Source organism: Cydia splendana, chromosome 4 (genome assembly GCF_910591565.1).
Source record: "Cydia splendana chromosome 4, ilCydSple1.2, whole genome shotgun sequence".
In the NCBI taxonomy this organism is placed as follows: Eukaryota; Metazoa; Arthropoda; class Insecta; order Lepidoptera; family Tortricidae; genus Cydia; species Cydia splendana.
Window position 1 is genome coordinate 1,580,404 of NC_085963.1, and position 27,207 is coordinate 1,607,610.

A 27,207-nucleotide genomic window follows, 5' to 3' on the forward strand; every position below is an offset into this window, starting at 1 on the left:
TGGATTGTGTTTTAAAGTATAACCCGGTAGTTTATGTATATATTTTTCTTCGCCCTCTCGCAGCCATGTTTCATTCAGTGCTAAAATGTCTGGTTTGTATGCATCCATGGCTGCGATGAATTCGTCACGGCCAGTGTTTAAGGATCGTATGTTTAATAATCCTAACGTTAAGTTGTATGTTTTTTTACGCGTGATTTTAGTTTATAAATTAAAAAAATGAATAAATAAAAAGGACGTACATTACAGTTACCATGGTTAAGGGCACAAGTGTGGCGGTGGGTTGTGTTGAATATCGGACTGTGTTGGCAAAGAGAAAAAAAATCTTCTGTAAGGGCATCAAAAAAACATATCAACGTTAATCTAGTTAGGACGATAAGCATTATATAACTACGGCGGTCAAGATAAACAGTTAGCCAGATTTGTTTTATATTCGCAACATGGTGGGTAGATCGGCGCGCGCGCACGGTAGTTTTCATATAGAAACCAACCCCGGCACCGCGGCCACCGCGCATCAAAGTAGGTCGCGGAGCATTTACAAACTTATATTCAGGGATACGCGGTGCGCGTTGTTCTTGTCCCTGCCTGATCAAAGTCGCGACTAGAAAATTATCTTGTCCTGTATCCAACGAACCCGGGTTATAAAGGACTGATTTAAGTAAATTAGTTTTAGACGCTAATATCATACTGGAGTAATAAATAAATAGTATTAGGTGGTTATATGCATACACAATACATAACAGAATGCTAAGTATTTCCATGGCGTCACGACCCGGTTCCGTTGCATATGTACTACCTATGAATAAGAATAATGTGGTGAACTGTGTCCTTTTAAGGTTAAAAGTGTGTTCCGTTGAGTGAAAAGTGTTTGTGAGTGTAACGTACAAATTAATTACCTGCGAGTGTACTATAATATTTGTTGATGTTTCAATGCATGACAGTGAACAGCAAAGTAAGAGTTTGCAAATCAAAAAATAGTATACATGAATTTGTAGAATTTGAGCACAAAATACAGATAAAACTTGAAAGACAAATTCGATTGATATGACTTCTATAATATAATGAGTACCCAAACTACATTTATGTCTAAGAACGAACATCAAGAGAGCCAAAAACACGAGCCAAGTCTAGTTCAGTCCTTATGCGATGTCTCGGAGAATCTGTACCCGGCCGTTGGCGCAGATAGATCCTACCATCCCGCGTCCACACATATCGCCAGCCGTGGTGCTCCTTCAGCTGCCGTGCCCTTTGAAATAGCCGTCGATTGAAGGGGGTCAGCCGCTCGTTGATGTAGAAGCGGCAGCTGGGCCCCGGGAGTCCGGTGCCCTCCGTGGTCGCCCCGCGGCGCACCCTCGCCGCCTGCAGCAGCCGGTCGCGCACGGCGCGACGCGCCAGCCGCACCACCAGCAGCCGTGGGCGGGTCGGCGGACCCTGGACGCCCTCTTCTAACTGCGGTGCACGACCCACGCGAGTTGCGTCGACGATGTCGTGTTCAGACAGCGTGACGCCGAGTTTCTGCCCCAAGGTAGTCACGATGTGAATAGTATTTTCTCCCATTTGTTCAGGAACGCTAGAAATTTCAATGTCGTTGTGTAGCATATCCTGGTCACGATCATTTAAGTCGTTTTTCAGCTGAGCTATGGTTTCTAACAAAGAGGCCTCAGTACTATTACTGCTATGCCCATTAGAATGTACGTTCTGGGCCTCTAGGGCTTCCACCCGGGAACACAAATTATCAATTCGGTTGTCGCAACTGTCCATCCTTGACGACATGCCAGTTAGTCTCGTGTGAAGAGCCTGAATATTGAGATTCATCGTCCGCATTTCCTCGCGTATTAGACGAAATTCCGCCACTAATTGCTGAACATCGGTTAAACATGCGGTGTTTATTGTCGCGTCAAACCTGGTGGTATCATTCAAGTGATGACTGTCCGTGAACGACATTTCCATGGCCGAATTGTCAGGCTCATGGGACACTGCAGCGCGAGGGCGGGCGGCCCCACGATGCATAGTTACATTGTCGTTTGCGCCCCGTACCGGTGTGTTTGTATTGTCCGACCTAGGTTCAGCACTTTTACATTCCACACACTTCCATGTATAATTTCGGTCCATAACAATTTGTATATAGTCTGGGGAAACATTCGCACAGATGAGACAATAAGGTCGATGGCAGTTACAGCAGTTTAAAAAACTTTTATCGTTTACTGCATTTAAACATCCAGCGCAGTTTGCCATTGCAGAGTGTTTTATATGCGTTAGTAATAAGGTTCAGTTTTCGATGCCTGTCACTGACACTGAGCCAATGCGCATGCGCAGGATGCTAACAGCTGATTTGTTGACAGCTCGTCAGCTGACCCGCACAAAGAGTGTTTACAAAGTCCGGTTAGAATGATTTTAACCGTAATTATTTTATTACACGTTAACGTTTTCGCACTTAACACTGTTTATTTCGTTAACCACTGATGTTAGTCACTTAATTATACACCGTTGGAGTTTATAAATCAATTTTATACTAGGTTTTAGCGCAAAACTCACGGAGCGATCGAAACGTACGTCTGACCGTACTGACGTCACCGAACCGGTCTCCTATATATTGGACGATGTTGTAAATAAATCGGCTTAACCTCCTAGGTCCTTCTAAGTACGAGTCATTTTCGCAGTTTTGAAATAGGGACCTCATTTTAATCGGTTAAAGTTCAAAATTCGATTTGTTTTTGTTCTTTTACATTCTTAGACATCGGGACGCTGCACGCTATCCGACAGTATGCATTAGCGCCACTTGCACCATCCCACTAACCCGGGGTTAACCGGTTAAACCGTTAACACAGTGTCAAATTGTACTGGTAACCATGGTAACTCCAAGTTTAACCGGTTAACCCCGGGTTAGTGGGATGGTGCAAGTGGCCCTTGAGACATGTGAAGAGGTTAAATAGACTTACAATTATCAAAATGAATTAAATTTGACACTTAAATGTTTTTTGCTAGAAGAAATAATTTCGTTGCCGCATTACTGCCGTGATTAGTATGTCCAATCCGTCACTAATTTTATCAAGGAAATTGACATGAAAATAGGAAAATTCTAAAATAAAATATGGCTGTGCGTGCCCGGATATCATGATATTGAATTTAAATTTTTTGTTAGGTTTAACAAAACAAAAGTAATTAATGTGCATACTTATAAGCATTTTCATATTTTTAGTTTTTGTGCAAAAATTATTACAAATTTTTAAGGTGCGTATTAGACCTATGTTCGTGATTTTTTTCTATCTAGCGAAAGTCAAGAAATCAGGTATAGAATCGATGAAGTTACACTACAGAAAGGCCTCAAGATTGCTAATTAAACTTTTGACAACCTTATTGTGATCTATAAAAGCGTTAAGATTTTTCAAAAAGTGTGCCGGCTGAATCCACTGCACCTTAATCACTATATAGGCCAAGGGGCGATTTTCCAATAAGCTTTGTGAAATCCGCCCGAGTCATCGACAATTCAATCACTTCTTTCTTTGAGTTGAGCTTTGGAGTGATTTAATATTGGCTTCGTGTATATTTAAAAATAAGATTCGAATTTGGATTTATATTCTATATAACAGTCATGTCAGCCATATTAGAAACAGGACAAAAATTCCAATTGCTAAGAAAACTTGTAGCAATCCATGTACCACAAAATAATAAAGGTCTACAGAAATAACTTCTTTAACGAGTATAACTTATCCTCCCCCAAATCACAAGAGATAACTCCATTTCATCTTCATCAGCAAACTTTGCCTATCAAAATAACCAAAAATCGATAACCAGTAAGCACTGATACGATACCAATGACCTGTCCAAATTGACTGATCTGCTTCAAAGTAACAAAGCACTAAGATTCATTGAACTTTCAACTTTATAAGTTTACATTAGAGTTGTCTTTTGTAATGATTAAGCACCGTTTGTTATGGTAGAAGCAACGGCAGTTTAATGTTGATTGAATTTTAAACTTTATTGAGTGGGAATTAAACTACTTTTGGTAACGCGTTATGGCAGAGATTTGATGTAACGTTCTGAATACATATATTGAAACGGTTCTGTTTGTGGACAAATATTGGATACTAGATCTTACTTACGCAGAAGGTGTTTGTTCGATTCCAAATCGTTACATATCGATTACATAGTGGATGTACAAGTTTAACAAACCACTAATAAATTACATAACCTGGCAGTAAAGTTAGAAATGTCTCAGAGAGCCTACCGCGAACCACGTTCGACGTGTTGCCTTCTGATCACATGTAATTGTTGGTCGAGGCGAAACCGAGGTCGCAAACAAGTGATCTGAGGCTTTTTTATTTAGGTACTGCCCGAGGTTAGTTTACCTTATATTTTTCTGCTCGACGGAGCCGGAAAGCGGTAACTTAATCCTTTCAGGAAGTAATAGGTAAAATCAATGAAAAAAATTCTCCCTTGATAACCCATATCATAAAACCCTGAAGTAAAATCAATTTTTCGTTCTAGATACCTTGTTATTCATTCACCACTCACCAGCCTCTAGCAATATCTTCCTAAACAGATAACGGATGCATTTATCCCAAAGCCAAACTACATTCATCTCTCGGACGTAAGCACTGTTTACGGCCAACGAATTGGCACGAGCGCCGCCATGCCGGCTACCGTACCCTAACATAATTCCAAAACATCCTAACTACATACATTCTTCAATATCTATACAACCTTCTTAAGCCTAGAGGCTGTCGTTACTCGTAGAATCGTGCTTAGAAGCGATAGGTCGTAAGGAGTAATAAAGTTTCTTGGATTTTGTCTGTATGGAGTTGAATGATCACGATTTTCCTGTTTTGAAGCGAGCTTTAGGAATTGGGTTATTGACATTAAAGGCTTTCGGTTTGCGGTTATTTATTGGAGGAATTGTTTATTCTAAATAATTGGTGGAATGTCAGTCCGCAGTAAGTTATTAATTACTTTGAGTGGCTTTCTGCGTCTGATAAATAATTCTACATTTTAATGAAAACCTCAGCCAATGTCAACGAACGTCTTTCGCGATAAAATATTACTCGATTTCGCTTTCTGCATCAGATAATTTAGATAAAAGGAAAGATAAAAGTATAAGTCACAGTTATTTGTGTTCTATGGAACAATTGCACAAGTTTTTGCTACAATTCGGAGTGGCAATCTCATTTATCATAAGATGGATTCGCTTCCTAATATTGTTGTCCCTATGGATAGGAAGACCGAGTGTTTAGCAGTGCTCATCTCTAAATGGATTCGGTTGTACTCGTATTTTTCATTCGGTAATACAAACCGTTGTTACATTAATCTAGAAAATGTAACATGCATCAGACATCATATATTAACAAAAACGTTTTCGACTGACAGCTATAATGTGTACTGTAGTTACTTAAAGTAAATGGATATTTAAAAAATCGATAACTAAAAATAGGAAAATATGGTCGCGAATTAGAATTTTTCAGCTAATGGTTCGATCGCATTAATAACCGATATCTGACTCTACATCTAAGTGCCTATCTCAAGAATCAGAATCAGCTAGAATATGAAGACTACTAGCACTTGGATAGACTTTGTTTGATTTTGGCATTGTTGCATAAGGTCAATAAAAGAACATAGACCACATTACGGAACCTCAACACGAAAGAAGAGGAATAGATATTATAAAAGATATAACTTACCTGTCTGTCCGTACGCGAATATGCAGGCGTTGTACCCGTCGAAGGCATTGTCGAGGATGTCCCTGCCCAAACACTCGAAGACGGTCTTCTGCGAGGCGAAGTTGGGAAGCGAAGAATCAAGCGAGAAGAAACAGTGGTCGAAGGCGAACGTCTTTGGTTGTTTTCTGGAACAATCGATAAAATATTTATAAATACGGTTTTATTCTCAATCAGCCTAATATATGTCCGTTCCAATGTGGGGTAAATACCTCTTCTTATAGTTCGTTTTTTTAGCATTAGAAATAAGGTAAACAATCTTGATGCGTCTTTTAAATGAAAAACACATTTTTAAAATAAGTTACGGCAAGTATGTAACAATTATGAATCTAATACGATCATTTATATTCTTCTGCTTTCATAAGTAATAGTTATTGATTTTTAAAAAGCGTTTTTCAATTAAAAGACATGTCAAGATCGCTTACCTTCTTTCAAGTTCTTTCTAATGCTAAAAAAAACGAACTATATGTGTGAGAAAAATTGAGACAGAATCGCCACTCTATCCAAATGCTAACTACAAACTTCGCAATGCATAGATAACTGTGTAATTGTGTATTGTGCACCCCAAAAATAAAAATAAAAAACAAAATACAAAGCTCAGACAGGCAGGTATAAATTACAGGTGATCTTAAAATATAAAGTAGGTAACATAATTTTGAATGTGTTAGCAAATCTTTGTCAGATTCTTCACAACTTACAAATGGATTTAAGGTCTGTTGGGAGAAGGGCAAAGGGACCATAAATTAGTGTTAGCGCTGGCAACAAATCCCTAAGTTAATTGAATTATGGGCACTCCTAATTTTTTCGTGTAAGGCCCACTTGCACCATCCCACTAACCCGGGATTACTTGGTTAAACCGTTAAACCAGTGTCAAATTGTACTGGTAACCATGGTAACTCCAGGTTTAACCGGTTAACCCCGTATTAATGGAATGGTGCAAGTGGGCCTAAGACATTAAATATTTAAGCAACGAGCTACGAGTAAGTCTCTGACGTTGTTGTATTAAATTCCATTAGTTAAACCTGCTGAGGTTCAAACTACTTAGTCAATGATCAAATTACTTTTTACAGTAATTTGATCCGTTTGAGTTGTAGGTACTACTCTCACCATTCTACGGTCTACAGTAAATTCTGGTACCTATAAAGCTAATAATGGTTTAGTAATTAATGTTCATACCATTATCTATATATCATAATATATAAGTAGACTTCTTTGTCCTGTTATCTCAAAATAAAGGCACTAAATCTTCCACCAAGTCATGCTAGTGACAGCTTATTTCGAGTGATGGATTCCATCAAATAATTATGATATTTAATATTAACGCCACTTCTCTTCATCATTCATCTTACCAACAAGCCGAAGCGAGAGAATACAAAATAACTTAATTTCTATAACGTCGCGTGCGTCATTATTGTTGTGAAAAGAAAAGTAGGTATACAGTCAAGTGTAAAAATATGGGTGTAGACACCTTACCTACTCAAAAATATTATGTCCCATAATTGTTAATTCGCTGACATAAGAGCTATGGGACATATTTAAGAGATGATTTGTGCACCCATACATTTTACACTTGACTGTAGTCGGAAATAAAAGCGTGAATCAAAAATAGTACATTACTACAGAGGCTGGGAAGTAAGGGGTTGCCGGCCGAATGCATATAGACGGCCGAACGTAGTGAGGCCGGATAGTTATGAGGCCGACAACCCCTTTTCACGCCGAGGTATGTATAGTGCTTTTCTTAAACATGCAATGAAATAATAATAAAAATTGATGATGATGATTGTTTCATGTCCTAATGTGATAGGTTATTCAGTGCGTGGGGTTCATAAGGGGAACGAAAATTTTATTATTTTTGCGCTACGACGCACGGTTTAAGAGCATTATAAAGTATATTTAGTTTTTTTGTTTCTCTTTTTTTAGTTTTTTTTTTTATATTAAATATTTTTTTTACCTTTTTTTCTTTTCTTGTGTTTTTTTAAATGTTATTAAGGGGTTTTCTAAAGGGGAACGAAAATTTGATTATTTTTGCGCTACGACGTACGGTTTAGGAGATACAGCATTATAAAGTTTTTTTTGTTATTTTTTATTTTCTTTTTTGTGCTTTTTTTTTTAAATATTAATTAAGGGTTTCTTGCAGAGGAACGAACATTTTATTATTTTTGCGCTACGACGCATGGTTTAGGAGATACAGCCCTATAAATATTTTTTTTTGCTTTTTTTTATTTTTTTTTCTTTTCTTGTGTTTTTTTAAATGTTATGAAAGGGTTTATAAGGGGGAACGAAAATTTGATTATTTTTGCGCTACGACGTACGGTTTAGGAGATACAGCATTATAAAGTTTTTTTTGTTATTTTTTATTTTCTTTTTTGTGCTTTTTTTTAAATATTAATTAAGGGTTTCTTGCAGAGGAGCGAACATTTTATTATTTTTGCGCTACGACGCATGGTTTAGGAGTTACAGCCCTATAAATATTTTTTTTTTGCTTTTTTTTTATTTTTTTTCTTTTCTTGTTTTTTTAAATGTTATTAAGGGGTTTCCTAAAGGGGAACGAAAATTTGATTAATTTTGCGCTACGACGTACGGTTTAGGAGATACAGCATTATAAAGTTTTTTTTTGTTATTTTTTTTTCTTTTTTGTGTTTCTTTTTTCTTACAGAGGAACGAAAATTTTATTATTTTTGCGCTGCGACGCACGGTTTAGGAGATACAGCCCTATAAAGATTAAAAAAAAAAAGAAATCGTACCATAAACCATAAACTGCCTATAGTTTTTTTTTAAAGCGGTGCGATAGTGTGTTATCACTTTAATGGCTGAATGCCACGATGGTGTGTCACACATATCTGTGAAATGGAAATTTAAAAAAAAATTACTTCCCGGCCTAGGCCTTAAATTTTGTACGAAATTCCTTTACAGTTCTCTGGAGTTGCTCCGCCCTAAACGTGATACTTCGAAGCCTGATATAACGCCCGGAGTGACGACATTTCATTGCATGTTTGAGAAAAGGTTTTTTAATAAAACTATGTAATTTAGCTATGTGCATAAGAAAACTGTCACCTTTAAGACGTGCTATTGGATTTGCTAAAACGGGGTCTCTATTGTTTCCCAAATAGTTTTAAGTCATAATGTATTGTTTGCCCGCATTTTCGTTAGTCATAAGTTATTTGGTTCAGAAACGCGTCACTTTTCAGGATTGCTATAAAACAAACTTAACCTAACCTATCCTTACGAAAATCCTGAAAAGTTAACGGTTTCAGTTTTATGACTAACGATAATATGACAAACAATACTTTATTTTTATTACTTAAAACTTTATGGGAAACAAAGGGACCCCGCTAAAACGACAGTCAAGGGGACAGAAGTAAAATATGACACCTCTATTAAAAACTGAACCACCAAAGATTATAATTCGTCTCTATCATCTTAACTTAATGTGTTGTGAAAAGGACCGTTACATAATGCCGCTGCACTAGCTCAGGCTAACGCCAATTTGTGCGAACCACTTGTTGCAGACGGAGACTAACGACAGTCATTTGTTAAAACAACACGACGCCTTTTTCTCGGATTTTTTATTGAAATCTGAGCTCTTTGATGGTGGAAACGTGACGTTAGTGAGTTAAAGAGGCTATGATTTTTAGGGTTCCGTACCTCAAAAGGAAAAAACGGAACCCTTATAGGATCACTCGTGCGTCTGTCTGTCTGTCCGTCTGTCACAACCTAGTTTCTCGGAAACTACTGAACCGATTAAGTTGAAATATGGTACACATATGTAAATTAGTGACCCAAAGATGGACATGATTTTTTTATAATTTTAAAATACATAGGTTCGAAGTTATTTAAGAAAATAGCCAAAAAATTACCAATCCCCCCCCCCCCCCTTATCTCCGAAACTACTGGGTCAAAAATTTTGAAAAAAAGGCAAAATAGTTCTTTACCTATAGATGACAGGAAAACCTATTAGAAATGTGCAGTCAAGCGTGAGTCGGACTTATGTACGGAACCCTAGAAACGCGAGTCCGACTCGCACTTGGCCGGTTTTTTCAGTTTCATCTTCACCCTAGGAGGATCGATTCTCTAAAATGTAGGCACATCTTCGCATAAAACATTATATAACTGAAGGCCACGAAACTGATCGGATACGGTGCTTTGATGAAAGACACTAAGGGCCACCCCTCACTAGCGTCTCCCGAGCGTCGGCGTCTAGTTAACTCCATAGCTGCTGCTCGACGACGCCATTTTCCATGCTGACTCGACGCCAACGCTCAAAAGACGCTAGTGTGACAACCCTAGTGTCACAAATACATACAAATTCTTTCAAATTCAATTCCAAATAAAAACATTCACAACTATTATTTCAGCGAACCGTAAATTTTTATTCATTCGACCTCGCATCGAATTGTTGAACCAATAAATTCACATCTACATACCTACATGTTTTTAACTATCGTCCTACAAGTATATTCAACGTTAAAAATATAAATTCATATGAAATATCAATATCAAATAGAGTGCAGATTTTTAACTACGTGTAGTCCTGACAAAACGTAACCTTCCTTTGACGTTTGGGTAAAAAGGACCAACGTCACTATTAAACCACTAAAAATAGGACTTTTTGGCTTAACACAGGTCTGTTGTAGCAGTTTTTGTTGCATTTATTTTCAACGCCTCAATGCACATTTAAATCGCATAGGTGTTCGTTAAAATGTTTTGGGCGAGTGAGTTTAACAAATTTTTGTTTTGTTTCGGATCGCACTTTAAAGTAAAAAATATTTTGCCGGACTTAAATTCCTTTTTATAGGTACTTCATCTTCCAACTTCGTTCTTCTTCCATTTTCAAATCAACTTTATTATTTTAGAATGAAATTTTCTACCAACAATTATTGTTATAAAATTTTATATGACTCATCACCTCTATTGTTTTTTTTTTTTTTTTCATTTTAGGACCTTTCAAAAACCTATAATTGTCATGTCTTCGCCTCAAGATTTATATTTTTAACGAAGGTAGTTGCCCTGCAACGTTTGGACCTATTCGCGCCTAGTTCATCGGTATCATAGAAAGAGAAAAAAGACACCTCTCTTCTTCTTCTCTCTTCTTCGTGGTCAAACTCATTCTTGACCTAAAACCTACAAAAATGTTTAGTTTTTTTTTTACGCATATTGGTACGTAATTTAGACTAGCTTCTAGCTAACAATCTCCACATATCGTACATAAGCGAGATTTAGTCACCGACCGCTCATTAAAACTTGCATTCATTAAATGTAGCTTAATTAAACCGGGCTACGAACCCACGTACCGAGGGATCAAAGGACAGGTTTAGCGAGATATGTGTAATTTATGTTTTTAATGTGAGATCATTATAAATCGAGTGTATGGATTATTATTGACCTATATGAAGAAAATGCAAAAAACGTATGTAATATTTGATAGCTTTACGATATAGTATTTTACATCGTTTCATAAAGAAAAAATATTGCAAAAACATGCTTCAACTGATCATGTTTGACATACATTGATCATGTTAATAACATAATAGCCATGCCTTAAATTAAATTGGCTATTAAAAGATTAGATCATTATCCAGCCTATGTTCAGCAGTGGACGTCTTATGGCTGAGATGATGATGATGATGATGATGATGATGATGATGATGATGATGATGATGATGATGATTAAAAGATTGGAAAAGTTTTCGTAAATTTCAGAAAAATTTCACAGAAAACAAAGACAAGTTTCATTTCCATACACAAATATGAGAAGCTCCCGAAATTGTTCAAATATTTCGAAATTTTCGAAACTTTTCAAAGGCACATCAATAATTCAGCAAGTTTGAAAATAAGTAAGTAAAGTACTTTATTGCACCACAAAAGAAAAAATAAATAACAGATTTACAATGTAAATAAAGGAATCAACAAGCGGTCTTATCGCTGTAAGCGATCTCTTCCAAAATAAGGTGGACTCAAATCTTGGGATGCCACTGTTCTAATCTCTAATATCTCTAGCTCTGTATATTTTTTTTTCCAATTTTCTCTCGCTGCCCCAGATGGGTTGACACCCTGTATTGCCTTCACTGCCATTATTTAGACAGACCTAGATTTAAAAACCAAGCCATTGTTATCACATAAAAGCAGGGCAGATTAAATTCAATTCAACTAAGTTTGCGTTTGCCCCCGGTTTAACTTTTTCAGCGAGTCAGTAATCTAAGCAGCTTTGTATACAAGTAAAATGGGTCAGAGAGGAAATCAGAAAACGTGGGAGATTTTTTGTTTTATTCATGGTCGACGTACACATTTCCCTACCGTTGATAACTCATAAAAGTACCTAGTCCAGAGAAACAACAGAGCCCGTACCATGAGTCACTAACAGTGTCAAAACTGACATATACGCTTCTTCTTCTTTAGGTGCCATATCCTCTACGAATGTCGGCCACCACAGTCCGGAACTCTTCTCTATTTGCAGTATTTCTGCCTAGCGTGGCAGCGTCGATTCCCGTCCAACTCCTAAGGTTATCCATCCAAGTTGTTTTTCTTTTCCCTCTGCCCCTTTTCCAAGTACGAGCGAGATGCAAAGAAAGTAAGTTAGGTACGTTTTACGTTCACGATAACGTATAAGTATGTCAGTGCCAAACTGGTGTTAGCCACACTGGAGTCTACATGTAAAAGACATACTTAATTTCTTTTAGTACCTACTTTTTTTTTGTTTTACAATGTATCTTTTATTTTAGTTTTTTTGTCATAGAATGTTTAAGCTCTGATCAAATACTCATATTAGAGTAATTATTAGACTAAACCTAGGGGGCTATTCATAAACGCACGTTTAAGTAAAAACTATTTTGCCGGACTTAAACCTTTTTATAGGTAGGTACTTATCTCCCAACTTCATTCTTCTTCCATTTTCAAATTAACTTTATTATTTTAGATTGTAATTTTCTACTCACAATTATTATTATAAAATTTTATATGACTGGTTTTTTTAATTTTGGGACCTTCTAAAACCTCGAAGTAATTAACAATGGCGCCGCCATTAACAGGCGTTCCCCTCTGTCGAAAATAGGCGGCCAATGGTCAACCACATGTCAACCATATGTATGGATTGACGTTTATCTGACATGACGTACCTATACATTTGATGTGCCCCTCCCCCGCAAAAAACGGCAGACTATTTTGTACCGAAAATTTTAGACATGGCGTCTCCGTTGGTTATATCCTCTAAGTCTAAAACCTATAAAAATTAGTTCAATTTAAGTGTGAATAGTTCTTTTTTTATCGCATATTGGTGCGTAATTTTGAGTAGTTTCTAGCTTCACAATCTCCACATATCGTACATAAGCGAGATTTAGTCACCGACCGCTCATTAAAACTTGCATTCATTAAATGTAGTTTAATTAAACCGGGCTACGAACCCACGTACCGAGGGATCAAAGGACAGGTTTAGCGAGATACGTTTCCTTTATGCTTTTAATGTGAGATCATTATAAATCGAGTGTATGGATTATTTTTTACCTTTAACAAACCCCTTTTGTGCCATGGACAATAAACATTAACTTTAACGGGTAGCTGCAATTTCTTTGTCTACCCCAAACATTTTTATAAACTAATTTCGGGTAATTTTGGGTAATTTCGGGTGTGTAATTAAATATATGTACAAAACGCGAGAGTTTAACGTGTTAGATGGTAGCATGACCTAGGAGGAAACGGGGTCATTCGAAGCATGATTTTTGGATTATTTTAGGGTCAAAAATCGTCAAAAATCGATGACGTAATTTATGGACAGCCCCTAGACAACAAGTTTTAGTCGACTGAACTGACTGCTAACCTTTGTCCTGAATGAGGCACACGGACAGGACTCCTTCCAAACTAGACCTAATTATATTTGGGACGTCCCTCTACGAACTATATCCCGACATTATCACGAGATTCGAAAACTACGGTAAAATACATAGTGTTTAGTTATTAAAGCTGGCAGATATTAGATAATAAGGCTACATTTAAACTGAGGCGGAGATGAGAGGGACTCATATTTTATAAGAATCGTATTTAATGACTATCGGAATCACCCCATGATTTTTTTTAGTTCTCCGTTTATAGAAAACCGACAGAATATGATTTGAATTATTTCCCCAGTAACAAAAATTACATATATAAAGTATTCCACATAAATTTGGTGCTTAGAAACAGTAAGAATTAGTATAACTCCCTAGGTTGGAATCGAAACTCGACAATCGCGCCGTAGCGACACTAAAACGAATATACGGCAGCCGTATATAACGGTAAAAACAGAACCTTATCGGGTTACCAAGAAAACTGCAGAGTTATTCGAAATTTACAAATTAATCTCAATTTAACTTCAATATTTGTGTATTGGTGTTAAAGTTTAGATATCTGAAAATTGCGATCAGTTTTTATTATGGATAGTACTTGTAAATGTTTCGAAATGCTAAATTGGCTTTTTCGTTATTTTGATTGTAAGTCCCCAGAAAATTAGTATTAAGAGATCAGTCAGAGTCAGAACTGGAACTGCTTTCGAAATTTACGAATTGATCTCATTTCATCTCATCTCGCAGCTTTAACCGGCACAAGAGTTTAAATACGAGCTAGATATACGCTGCAGGTAATGTCAAAATGATTAAATGTATACAAATCCGTAAATTTCAATGGCCGCATCAGTAATTCAGCATGAAACAGTGTGGTAACGCTTTTTGGTTTAGTGTGTAAGCCCCGCTAACCGAAATTACTAAACGATCCGTTTTATTGGAAAACGATTATTTGCTGGAATTGGATTACGTTTGGTTTCGTTACTTGATTTGTGTGAAAAGCACCTAGATTTGAGTAATAAAACTAAATAGTTTCATCGACTATGGGGTCGTCCAGAAATCATATGATCGTTTAGAGGGGGGGGGTGGGGGTAAGAAAAATATCAATCAATCAATCAAATCATCAAAGTTAAACAATTTTTTATCTAGTTTTAATTTAGCACAAATAATAACAGAGCCAACACACTTCACTAATACCAGCCAGACATTAATTGACGTGGTTTGCACCGATTTAAATGCCAAAAAAATTACTACTGAGCTTGTAGGGTCGCTCTTTGGGCATTGCATTATTATGTGCGAATTCGCATTTAAACGGGACAAACCTAAGCCGTACACTATACTGCACAGGCCCATTAATAACATTAATCTCTCACTTATTGATACCGATTTGCGTAGTGTGAGGTGGGATCTGATGTCTGTATTGCCGAATGTTAATGAAAAGGTAGAAGCATTAAGCAGGCAAATAGTTTATGTATTTGACTTGCATGCACCCATGAAAATATCTACAATAAAGGGCCCGTCATATCCTTGGATCACTGATACAGTAAAACTAATGATGCGTATGCGTGATCAGGCTGCCGCAGAGTATCATAAAACCGGTTCTGAGAATAAAAGACTGTATTATAAGGACCTAAAGTCAATTGTAAATGTAGCTATATATAATGAAAAGTCGGCTTTTTTTAAATACAATATAAATAACAAAATTAAGGAGCCGAAATCCCTTTGGAAAAATCTAAAAACTACTATTCTGCCTCAAAATAATATAGATTTGCCAGCTACTCTCAGCGACCCTAATATTATAAATAATCATTTTTTAGACTTACCTATTGTATCACAAGTATCAATTTCTCAGCTGACTTACTTCGAGTTCCACAGGTACGACAAGTCTATGTTTCATATTGAGCCAGTTAGCCCCGATAAATTGCTAAAAATTGTTTCAAAACTCAAATCGAATGCGGAAGGGCATGATCTAATTAATTTAAAAATGCTTATTATGACATTTCCATATACTATAGATTTAATAACTGATGTGGTAAATACTTCCATTCTAACCTCTACTTTTCCCGACATCTGGAAAACCGCCATTGTGCGCCCACTGCCTAAAATCTCTAACCCCTCCGAATTAAAGGACCTGAGGCCCATCAGCATATTACCGTGTATGTCTAAGATTCTAGAAAAGATTGTATGCACACAATTAAATGACTACATTGAGAGCAACGGTATCTTGCCCGATGTACAATCAGGTTTCAGGAAGGGACGCAGTACAGTGACAGCCCTGCTTGATGTCACAGATAACATACTCTGCGCACAGGATAGAGGCATGTGTACACTGCTTGTACTGCTTGATTTCTCTAGGGCATTTGACTGTATCCATATAGACCTATTACTGTCAAAGCTAAGCTATTATGGTTTCGATACCAGTGCACTGCGCTGGTTTCACAGTTATCTCACTGAGCGGCACCAGTATGTAAAACTGTGCTCAAATGATGGAATAACTAAAATCTCAGCAAACAAGGCCCTCTCACAAGGCGTACCTCAGGGATCGATACTCGGCCCAATCCTGTTTATTTTATATACAGCAGACATCAGAACTCGCATTACACACTGCAAATATCATATTTATGCAGATGATATTCAGATATATATTGCTTGTAAACCATCAGAAATTGATAGTGCTATAGAAAAACTAAATATGGACCTTGCAAATATAGCGTCTTGGGCATTCGACAATAATTTAATGCTAAACCCATCGAAAACAAAATACCTTATCTTTGGCACCAAAACCCAGTTAAACAATATCAGACCCACTAGGGATGTAATGTTATCCGGTGAACCAATAGAAAGAGTATATGAGGCTCGAAATCTAGGCTTAATCATGGACAGCCAACTAAGATTTGAGAAGCATGTTGCTCAAACTGTTAGTAACTGTTTCTATAGACTTAAACTACTCTATAATATACGACCATTTATTAATGAAACCTTGCGCATTCAATTAATTGAAACACTTGTTCTGTCCAAACTAAACTACATGGATTTGGTGTATGGCCCACGTCTCTTATCAAAAACAAAACGACTCATACAGAGGGTGCAAAATGCTTGTGCTCGGTACTGCTTCAATATCCCGCCACGAGCCCATGTTACTCCATATTTAAATAAACACAATATTCTTAAAATGCTGCACCGACGCAAGCTTCATCTGGCAGGTCTCCTTTTTGGCGTAGTAAAATACAAATCCCCATCATATCTCTTCGAGAAGTTGTCATGGATGTCCACTCGCAGGTCACTTGGGGCTCGTAATTGCAGTGTACAATTGATGACACCTCGTCATGCGTCGGCGGCTTTCCGTGGGAGCTTTAGGTATGTCGCAACCAAGTGCTGGAACATTATTCCCCCCCCTCTCAGGAACCTAAAAAGTGTAACAAGTTTCAAAACCAAACTCAAAATACTTATACTTCAACACCAGCAGTCACAGGAGGCATTACGGCATGATACGAGTTGCTTTTAATATAATTTTATTTTTTTATTTTTTTTGTTGTTTGGCCGAAAATGTTACATGTTTTACAAACAAATAGTCAACTCAATAATAATGTATACCTGCTTTTTCTGTCCTTTCCTCACGATCACACAATGCGTCTGTACTTGATCTGTACTCTGTATGTATATAGTGCTTGTTGTAATTTATTTCTTCGCTTCGTCCCACATTACAATTGCGCGTGTGGTTATCTTTTTTTGTCTTTATGTAGCTATCTTATGTTATTTAATTTAATTCCCTTAGTGTACAGTATAAACTTTCAATTGTGTAAACTTGGCATGATCTCCATGGTCAACTGAGGAACTTTCACATTGACAAAATAAACTTCACCTCTTTAGTTATGTTGTATCAAAGTTGTATTTGAATTTATCACTTTTGCTGTATATATGTTGTCACCGGATATATGTAGTTATAAAAGTTATTATATGAAATGAATGAAAGGTAAAAAAATATATATATATATTTTTATCGCGTTGTACGGCATGGCCATTTTTGTTATTGTCTTGTCAATGTCAAATGTCATTTTCAGCTACTGCCATAGACAGTAGTCAAGATGGCGCCGGTCGCTGCTGCAAAGGCTGCGTTCAGCTTATGATAGGGCCGTGTCGTACGGCTGCGTTCGTGGCCCACAAATGGTCTCGCCGGAAGATCAGCGCTGGCTCTCGGGTCAGTATTATGCTGAGGCGAGCCCATTTCGTGGTAAACTTTAACGCTTTCCAACTTTATTAATATTTGTAGTTTTTAGTTATACTCTTGTATGTAATCTTAGTTTTAAGTTTATCACGAATAAAATGCTTGATTCTGATTCTGATTCTGATTCTGATTCTGATTCTGAAATCAATCAATCAAAATATACTTTATTCATGTAGGCCTAGCAACAAGCTCTTATGAATCGTAATTAATCTTAATCTAATTATCAGAGCAATTTATTGATGTTAATATTATTCCATAATAAAATTGGATTATTATACATATCAAATTGAACACTAAGAATTTCACAAAAGGATCGTCAAACATTAAAAAGATTGTATAAAAAAATACTAGTCTAGAATTTCTAGAATAAAATCTAAATGTCAAAAAAAAAAGCATAAGTAAAAGAAGTAGATAGTATTATATCGGAATATCCATTTCCTCATCAATAATCAAATATACCTAATAAATAAATAATCATTTCGAATAACAATTAATCCCACGTTGTAATATCATTCATGTAGTCTTGTGTGGTATAAATTATAATAAGCTTTAGAAATAAGTTTACGCTTTACATAATTCTTAAATTTATTAATAGATAATTCAGTAATATGGTTTGGAAGTTTATTATAAAATCTTACACAATTACCCATGAATGATTTTTTAATTTTATGGAGCCGAGTGAAGGGCACTGTGAGCTTATGTTTATTTCTAGTATTAATATTATGAATTTCACAATTTTTCCTAAAACTTACAATATTTTTATGTACATACAGAATATTCTCATAAATGTATTGACAGTGCACTGTCATTATGTCAATTTCCTTAAATTTATCTCTAAGTGAGTCTCTATGGTTCATTTTGTATATTGCTCGAATAGCCCTCTCCTGCAGAACAAAAATGGTATTTATCTCTGAAGCACCGCCCCACAGTAAAATACCATATGCCATAATGCTATGGAAGTAACTAAAATATACTAATCGAGCTGTTTTCACATCAGTTAACTGACGGACCTTGCTCACTGCAAAAGCTGCAGAGCTCAGTCTATTCGCAAGAGTAGCAATATGGGGACCCCACTGGAGTTTAGAATCTAAAGTTATACCAAGAAAAACTGTACTATCAACTAATTCCAATTCCTCATCCTTCACAATGACACTTGTTTGCACATGCCTTACGTTACTACTAGTGACAAACTTAATACATTTAGTCTTTTTCTCATTTAACAATAAATTATTAACATTGAACCAATTTACTACTTTTGAAATGGCATTGTTTACATCATTGTAAGCTTGTTGCTGTCGTTTGACTTTGAAAATAAGTGAGGTGTCGTCTGCAAACAATACTATATCATGGTGGGTCTTAACAAGGAATGGCAAGTCATTTATGTAGATAAGGAACAGGAAAGGCCCCAATATTGACCCCTGTGGTACACCCATAGAGACCAATGACCCAGGTGATCGCTGTCCATTCACATCGACCCTTTGTATTCTACCATTTAAGTAGGACTTAAGTAAATTCAGTGCCGATCCTCTAACTCCGTAATAATGAAGTTTCCTGATTAATGTTTCATGACAAACACAGTCGAAGGCCTTAGATAAATCACAGAAGACACCTAAAGCATCTCGTGACTCCTCCCAGGCATCGAAAATATGCTTAATTAGCTCAACGCCAGCATCGGTTGTTGAGCGACCCCGTGTAAAACCAAACTGCTTATTATGCATCAAATTATTAACGTTAAAATGTCGTACTAATTGAGAAAGAACTAATTTTTCAAAAATTTTACTAAATGTTGGTAGCACAGATATCGGTCTAAAGTTAGTGGGGTCAGAGCTGCTACCAGATTTAAATAAAGGAATTACTTTACTATGTTTCATTAGATCAGGAAACTCGCCGCAATCAACACTGTTGTTAAATATAACTACCAAGTCAGGCGCTACAATTTCTACTAAGGATTTGACAGCATGGACAGAGACTCCCCAGAGGTCATTAGATTTTTTGACATTAATTGATTTAAACGCCTTTATTAGATCTGAGGTACAAACATGTTCAAAATGAAGGTCTCCACAACACTCTGGAGTGGGTGGGTTATGTTTTAATAATGTAACAGCAGATGAGGGTGATGAATTTAAATCCTTAGTTGTGGATACTGGTACCTCGGTGAAAAATTTTTCAAATTCTGTAGCTACTTCTAAATTGGAATCTATAATTTTGTTATCAATGTTTAGTTTAAGTTCTGTAATTGTGTGTTTCGAGCGACCAGTCTCCACATTTATAACTTTCCAGGTTGCTTTAACAATGTCGGAAGTACTTTTTATTTTCTGACTTAGATAATTCCGCTTAGCTATATGACAATCTACTTTAAACTTCTTCGAATACTCCATCACATGTTCTTAAAATTCATCACTCTGATTAAACCGCCGTTCCTCATATAAGGCATACAGTTCACGTCTTCTTTGATGTAAGTCCGCAGTAGCCCACTCACTAAAAACTGATGCACCACTAATTATCACGAATGATCACGATGGGGGAGGGGGGTCAGAGAAGATATCACGTGTATTTTTTTTTTCAAAGAGGGAAAGCCAAAAACAACAATATTACTCAAAAAATTAATCAGACCTAATAATCCCCTCTAACACTTGAACCCGCGACCTCCGGTTTGAAAGTCGCACGCTCTTACCGGCCACTTGGCCACCAGCGCTTGGTCAGCAGCGTTTGGCCACCAGCGCTTGGCCACCAGCGCTTGTATAACTAAAGTTGTGCTCAGATGGGTGTCCTTCTGAATCCCCAAACAACATTTGTCCTAAAGTCACTTGCCCTAACTGGTTTGTCCTAATGGGCACATGCTCTAACGATCAATTGTCATAACGATTATTTTCCATAATGTAATGGTTAACCTAAGACTCATTTGTCCTAAGCATTTGTGCCATAACTATCAAGATCCCTAATTTTTTTTACAATATTCTTCGAAATCCCTAACAATGTTTGGCATAAAATAACATGCTCTAACTGTTTTGACCTAATGGATATTGCCCTAATGATCAATTGTCATAACAGTTACTTTTCCTATTGATCAATTATCATAACAATTACTTTCCATAATGAATGGTAACGAACTGTTGCCACAAAAGTGGGTTAGGTTAGGTTAGAACTGTGACCCTCGCAAAAACGAACTGCTGCCACAAAAGTGGGTTAACTAGGTTAGGTTAGAACTGCGATCCTTGCAAAAACGAACTGTTGCCATAAAAGTGGGTTAGGTTAGGTTAGAACTGTGATACCTACTTGCAAAAACGAACTGCTGCCACAAAAGTGGGTTAGGTTAGGTTAGAACTGCGACCATTGTAAAAACGAAACGAAATGGGGAAATCAAAATTAGGGCATACGAGTGTTAGGTCAAGCAATGATAGGCTATGTAAAATTAGGTAACATGATGGTTAGGATATATAATTTTTAGGCCTAACAATAATTAGGCAAAAAAATTATTATGCTACATAACATTAGGATAAATACTCAATATGGAAAGTGCCATTAGGGAAAAATATATTAGGACAAAAAAAAATCGGCCATTCGATAATAGGGAAACCAAAATTAGGGTATACGAATGTTAGGACAACTGATCATTATGAAAAACAATATTAGGGAATGCAAATATAGGAGAAAAGACTTTAGGGATTCAGATATAGATCCTGCTCAGATAATTTTGAACACCTCGCCCACAACAACTGCTGCTGACAGTACTAAGAGATATTGTGTAGCACAAGTTGTTACTGCCTACAACTTTCGTCTTAGCTAATGTTATAATAACAAGACCTAATGGTAAATTTAGCACTAGTCGTTAAGGACAGTCAACAGCTAATTGTTTTATTAAGAATGGCTCTAGATGCCGATTGTGTTTTATCAATTTGATAAGGTTGTTGTCTTATTTTGATACGTCATCAGGTGTCTCACGCGCTCCAATAAGTGCGAGCGAGATGCCTATTGAAACGACACCTGATTCCATTTCGTGAGGGCCTATCAGTGTTAGCGGCTCACGCCGATTGGTGCAACGGCAGAACGGCACACGCCTTCAGGACGCTCATTCTGAATCTAAGATTAATGATTTTGATTTGGATTCGTTTTGATATGATTTGTTAGTTGTCAACAGTGACATATCTGGTTGAAAAAAATTCACTGTTGTCAGACAGAAACAACCGTTTCATGGGTCAAAATCCTTTTAGCAGTCTTGTTTTTTGTCCCCAAAAAATGTGACGGAGTGGAGCTATTTGTAAGAGATGATATTTAGTTTTTAATTGTTCCCATGTAAAATATTATCTATAGCTAGAATGGCATACAATGGCACCGAACCTTTTTATTTATTTCATAGAAGACACAAAGTAAAAACGTGACAGAGCGGTCGGAAACAAGACAAATTATTAAACAGAATCGGTCTTAGTTCAAATCCAATTGTCCCAAGAGGTCACTGAACTACAAGACGTTGGCTTCTGAACTAGGCTTCTTTGCCAAATGTAACGCCAATTTCCCTACGTTTGTTGATTGTGTAAGTTTTGATTAGGGGTTGTAGATTCATTGTAGTTCTTTGAATAGTTCTTAGTTTGTAAAGGTACTAAGTAGTTCCTATTTTCATTATATCGTGATAAACAATCGTGATATAACATAGAGCTTTTTAATAAAGTACTGCGTTTAAATTATCTAAATGATTGCAATAAAAGTAGAAAATAAAGATCACTGCCTCATACGAGAATCAAACTCGCCACTGCGAGATAACAGAGTTACCAGTCCCTGTCACAACTGAGCTACCAAAATTTACATATCAACAACGAATACTTCCATCATATTTTTTCTTTAGATTCTTATCTCACGTAATAAATATTAAACACGGGTGAAGTTGATCAAAAACTTACAAAAATCGTCTTACGTAATAAATGAAACGCGCCTGGCACATGGTTTTAATAATCCGAAATTTCATTAAAACTGCCAGCTTTCCAACGAATTATAAGGGTCCTAACTTCAACCCTCCTAAGATATGTAAAGGTTAATATTAAATCCTCGGTATCTTTAATGGCGGCTGTCTAATCTTAGGAGCGGGTTCATTCAATAACTCGCGGCTTATCACGGGTCGCTAGGGATTTGCGTACACTCGAGAACATTTAAAACGGGTCACTGTATGAAAAGCACAGCACAACAAACGCATAAGTGGCTCATCTAATGTTACTTATGTCCATGAGCGGCGATGACTGCTTCCCATCAGGCGGCTCGTCTGGTCGTTTGCTTCCTATTACATAAAAAATATACATTCGAGTGTGTTTCGGAGTAAACCTGTATTTCCACTGAGGGTTAAAACTTAAAAGGGTTTTATTTAAGGCAAGAGGGTTAAACAAACTTTGTTAGCGAGTGAAAAGCAAAATATTTCACATCAACGCGAGGAATGTCCTAACTGTAAAACATTACAACTGAAAATCCAAAAGAACGCTTTTAAATATTTTATCATTCAAATCATCACTTAAAAGTTATTCCACCAACATGGGGAAATCGCTTGTGGATAAAATGGATAAAATGCAACTTTCTCATCAGTGTTTGAAGAACAAAGAGAGTCTTTACAAGCTGGTGTGGTGAAAATATTTTTTTGAGTTTGAGTTTGGCGCGTCTGACAAATCTGAAATAAGTATTTCCCAATCAGTCTGCAGATCTTAACTTAATAAGGTTTTTTGTCAAAGATTGTATCAAAATACCAAACTGGTAGAATGTCTCGCCACTGATATCATATAACATATACATATATCATAATCTGATAACAACAAGTACAACAACCAACAAAGTTGCCATACATAGTTACGAACTCTTTGATATCATTGAGCTGTACAGATAAACGGCAAACTTTACTCATCCCTATAACTCATCCGTATCGAGTTTAACTTCTGTCTGCCACCATTTCATTCTATAGTTTCCAAGCTGTCCAACACATTTCAAAAACAACTGTATGCCATTCGAAATTAGGTTTAAAACAAGTTGACACATAAAAGTATCGTAAGATATACAACTCCTACAAAATTAGGTTTAAAATAAATTGACAACGAGAAGTCTGGTAACTTTGCGGTGTACTGTCTCGTCTCAAATAACTACAAACTAGGAACGACTTTTACAAAGATCCTATTCCTCTTTGAGTAGTTTGAAATTGAACCTTCTAATTGAAAACACAAGGTCGAAGTTAGAAGTTACGCAAGATAAGTCTTTTCGAAATGTTCCCAGAAATTGCAGTTTGTAGAAAAATTGGTGTTGTCACGTTGCCAGGAGTAACTAGTCGATATAAATTACTGATACGCATTCGAGATAGTGGAACGGCTTCTTACGTGGTGCGGGCCATTTTGTCACACTGGGTTGTTAATAAAATAAATATAGGAGATAGTTTGAAAAATACTGCCATCTTCCAATGTTGCCACCCTAAATTCTGCCACCAGAATAGAAGCTATATTGCTATATAAGACCATATGCCAGTCATTTACTACGACTTTTAGCTACAGCATTTTATCATACCACCAACGGCGGGGCAGCTGACGTTCACGAGGCTTCATAATACACTTCCTTTAAACGCTTTACGAGTTATCATGCGAGAGGAGGTCATGAAAATCTGTTTTATAATATACATCTCTCACAGGTTTTCTCGTGATTTTTTAGTTAAAAATATTTTCTCAAATAGCGACATCATGGGACGTAGAAAAAAAAAGAATCTCTTACCTCTATTAACTTAGTTCAGACACTTCAGACTTCAGACAAAGTTTCAGTAAGCTTATCCTTATGTCACTTTTTCCTAAACAGCAATATTTCAAAATGGTCGAGATTTCTTTGAAAAATTCCTGTCACCTACGTCCTAATGTTTCTGAGAAGGAAGCATGCGATGTGCGTCACACAAGGCCCGAACTTCAATAAAACATGGACCCGAAAGAACAACGCCATTCAATTTTCTTCTGGTGCGCCGTAGAACACAGATTACAGCATGGAAGCTTCAGTTTAAGTTTGCATTTATATACCTTCGTGACGTGTTTCAAAATTTGCCAGCTTAAATTTAGCTCGTCATAACTCGATTGGGGTCTAATATACTAAAAAAATAATTGTCATGACAATGCCTTGAGTGTAGTTTTCAATTATGTATGGAATATTTAAAAGCCGTAACAGACTACCGTACCGCACCACGACCTTGGTGGTGATGGGTGCGGCGCACCAAGGCCGCGGTGCGGTGCGGTAGTCTATAACGGCTTTAATTTAACACAAATCAATTCATAACACGGTACAAAAGTACGTAAGAATGACTAGACGTTGCGGCTTGCAATTTTTAGAGATTCTTACTGTTCTTACACATACACTGTGGGTTATTGGAAATAGTTCCAAATCCGATAGAACGCTAACCCTAGCCCATACGAATGAAGTGGCACGCAAACTTATAATCAGTTTTGCCCGGAGTTCAAACAACTCGAGGAGTTTTCTAACTGAAACCTTTTCGGTCAGTTCAGGCCATTGTGAGATCCTTATTCATCATTCGTTGTCCTTTTCTCATCACTTGGGGTCGGTCCGCATGTCTTTTTCCTCCATACCTCTCTGTCGATCGTCATTTAATCATTCACTTGCTTTCTATTCGTACCATCTCTCTCACACAGTTAATTTTCCTTGATTTTCATAATAATAGTATGAAATGTCAAAATTTTATCGACATTGAATTCATTATACACCTTATAAAACAAAGTCCCCCGCCGTGTCTGTCTGTGTGTTTGTTCGCGATAAACTCAAAAACTACTGAACGGATTTTCATGCGGTTTTCACCTATTAATAGAGTGATTCTTATGCTTATGAATGCCTTATGGCATTAAGTTCGCCTTTTGTACAGTGTGTTTTCTTATGTGCAATAAAGATTAAATAAATAAATAAATAAATAAATTCTTGAGGAAGGTTTAGATGTATAATATGTTAACCCGTGTGCATCCGGGGCGGGTCGCTAGTATATTATAAAGCAAGTTTTATTTGCCCTCGCACTATTTAACGTCAAACCAAAATCTCCCCCGGCAGAACTGGATAATGTCTGTTACATTAAAATTTCTATATTTAGATATATATTCTACATCCGATAGATACAACTAAAGCGCAGCAAACTACGAGAGTGATCGCCTAATCCGTCCTGTCCATTATCAAATCCCAAAGAGAGTTGGTTAGCTCAGGCACACGCGAATGAAGCGACCACTCACATTAGTGCTTGTTGCCAACTTCATTTACCTAATATTGACAAACGATTTTATTTTCATACTCCTTATATTCTATATTTTGCTACCATCTTTAACCACATCAAATCGTTTGAGGAAAACCGCTTCAATACCTTAGATGCCAAACACCAACAACGTAAAGAGAGACCGAAGCCCTCTTACGCGTATACGCACAACGCGTCTGGCCAACTTTGGGGTTGTGCACAAATCCAGCACGTGTATTCGGCTACTTTTTTACTCCTTGGTGATATTTGGTGAGGTTTTAGGCTAAAGGGAAAAAGATGGATGTTGTCATTGATTTTGACTGTACATGTCTAAGCCTATATAATTACATGGATTTTAATCTAAACTCTGCAAGTATGCCAATGTTTTTAAAATAAGTTTTTATAAAGATTTCAATATAAAGTTATGTTGAAAAACACTGATATCATGTGGCAGTTATTTTACCTATTTAAGTCTTTAATGATAAAAAGTAAACGGCTACGCTTTTCCAAATTGTGTGTAACTGCCGTATTCGAACTTCAAGATATTCACAAGAGACGACACGTAATAGATCCATTCTAGATACGTTATAGTTTAGATATCAACTAGTTCTCTTTTGCAGCACAATTCGGGCAACCAATGTCACTTTTACGTTAGATAGCGTAAGATATCTATTAGATTTGAATTGGATCTCTAAGTCATATCCTGAGGAAATCGTTCAAGAAGTATCTCCAGAATCGCGCAAATGTCATATTTGACAGGTTAGATCTTAAACATATCGTTATCGTATCTTGGTGATGTCTAAAAGATATCTAATAGATGTCTATTTCAAAATCCGAATCGGGCCCTAAGTCCATTGAGAGTTCGCTGTACCTACATCACCTTACGATTAGCTATTTAGAGACTATTTAATTACGCTCAGTCCCTAGAGGCTATGTGTTAGTCGGTTTAATTAAGGAAATTGCATGCAGCTGACTAACTTTATTACCCACACTCACTTTACTCGCCTGAGCTTGTGTGTGTAAATACCTAATAAAACAGGGCTCTAATGTCTTTAATACCTAATGTGTTGAATATCACAAAATAGTGCCCCTCTTCTGAAATCCCGTGAAAGCCAGCATATACAGGATGGCTAAAAAGATAAGTGCCGTTGCCAGGGAGGTTTTGGGAGTATACTGAGCAACTTCTACTATGGGACTAAACACGTTATCGCGAAAAAACATTTGGCTGTTTCATACATTTTG

At 36.8% G+C, this 27,207-nt stretch overlaps 2 protein-coding genes across 2 annotated transcripts in view; both read right to left on the reverse strand.

Annotated features, from left to right (window-relative positions):
• The window catches only part of LOC134789726 (kinesin-like protein KIF13A), a 262,918-nt gene that overhangs the window by 124,675 nt on the left and 111,036 nt on the right, over positions 1–27,207 (reverse strand). Inside the window, exon 3 of the mRNA XM_063760358.1 lies at positions 5,673–5,836. Coding sequence (XP_063616428.1) covers positions 5,673–5,836 — 164 coding nt within the window. The remainder of the gene's footprint in view (positions 1–5,672; positions 5,837–27,207) is intronic.
• LOC134789572 (uncharacterized) lies at positions 1,084–1,941 on the reverse strand. The gene has a single exon (XM_063760142.1). It carries the CDS (start codon positions 1,939–1,941, stop codon positions 1,084–1,086), a length of 858 nt encoding a protein of 285 aa, XP_063616212.1.

Excerpts from the sequence above, each read along its gene's own strand:
- LOC134789572 (XM_063760142.1), bottom strand. The coding sequence starts at position 1,941 with ATGTCGTTCACGGACAGTCATCACTTGAATGATACCACCAGGTTTGAC.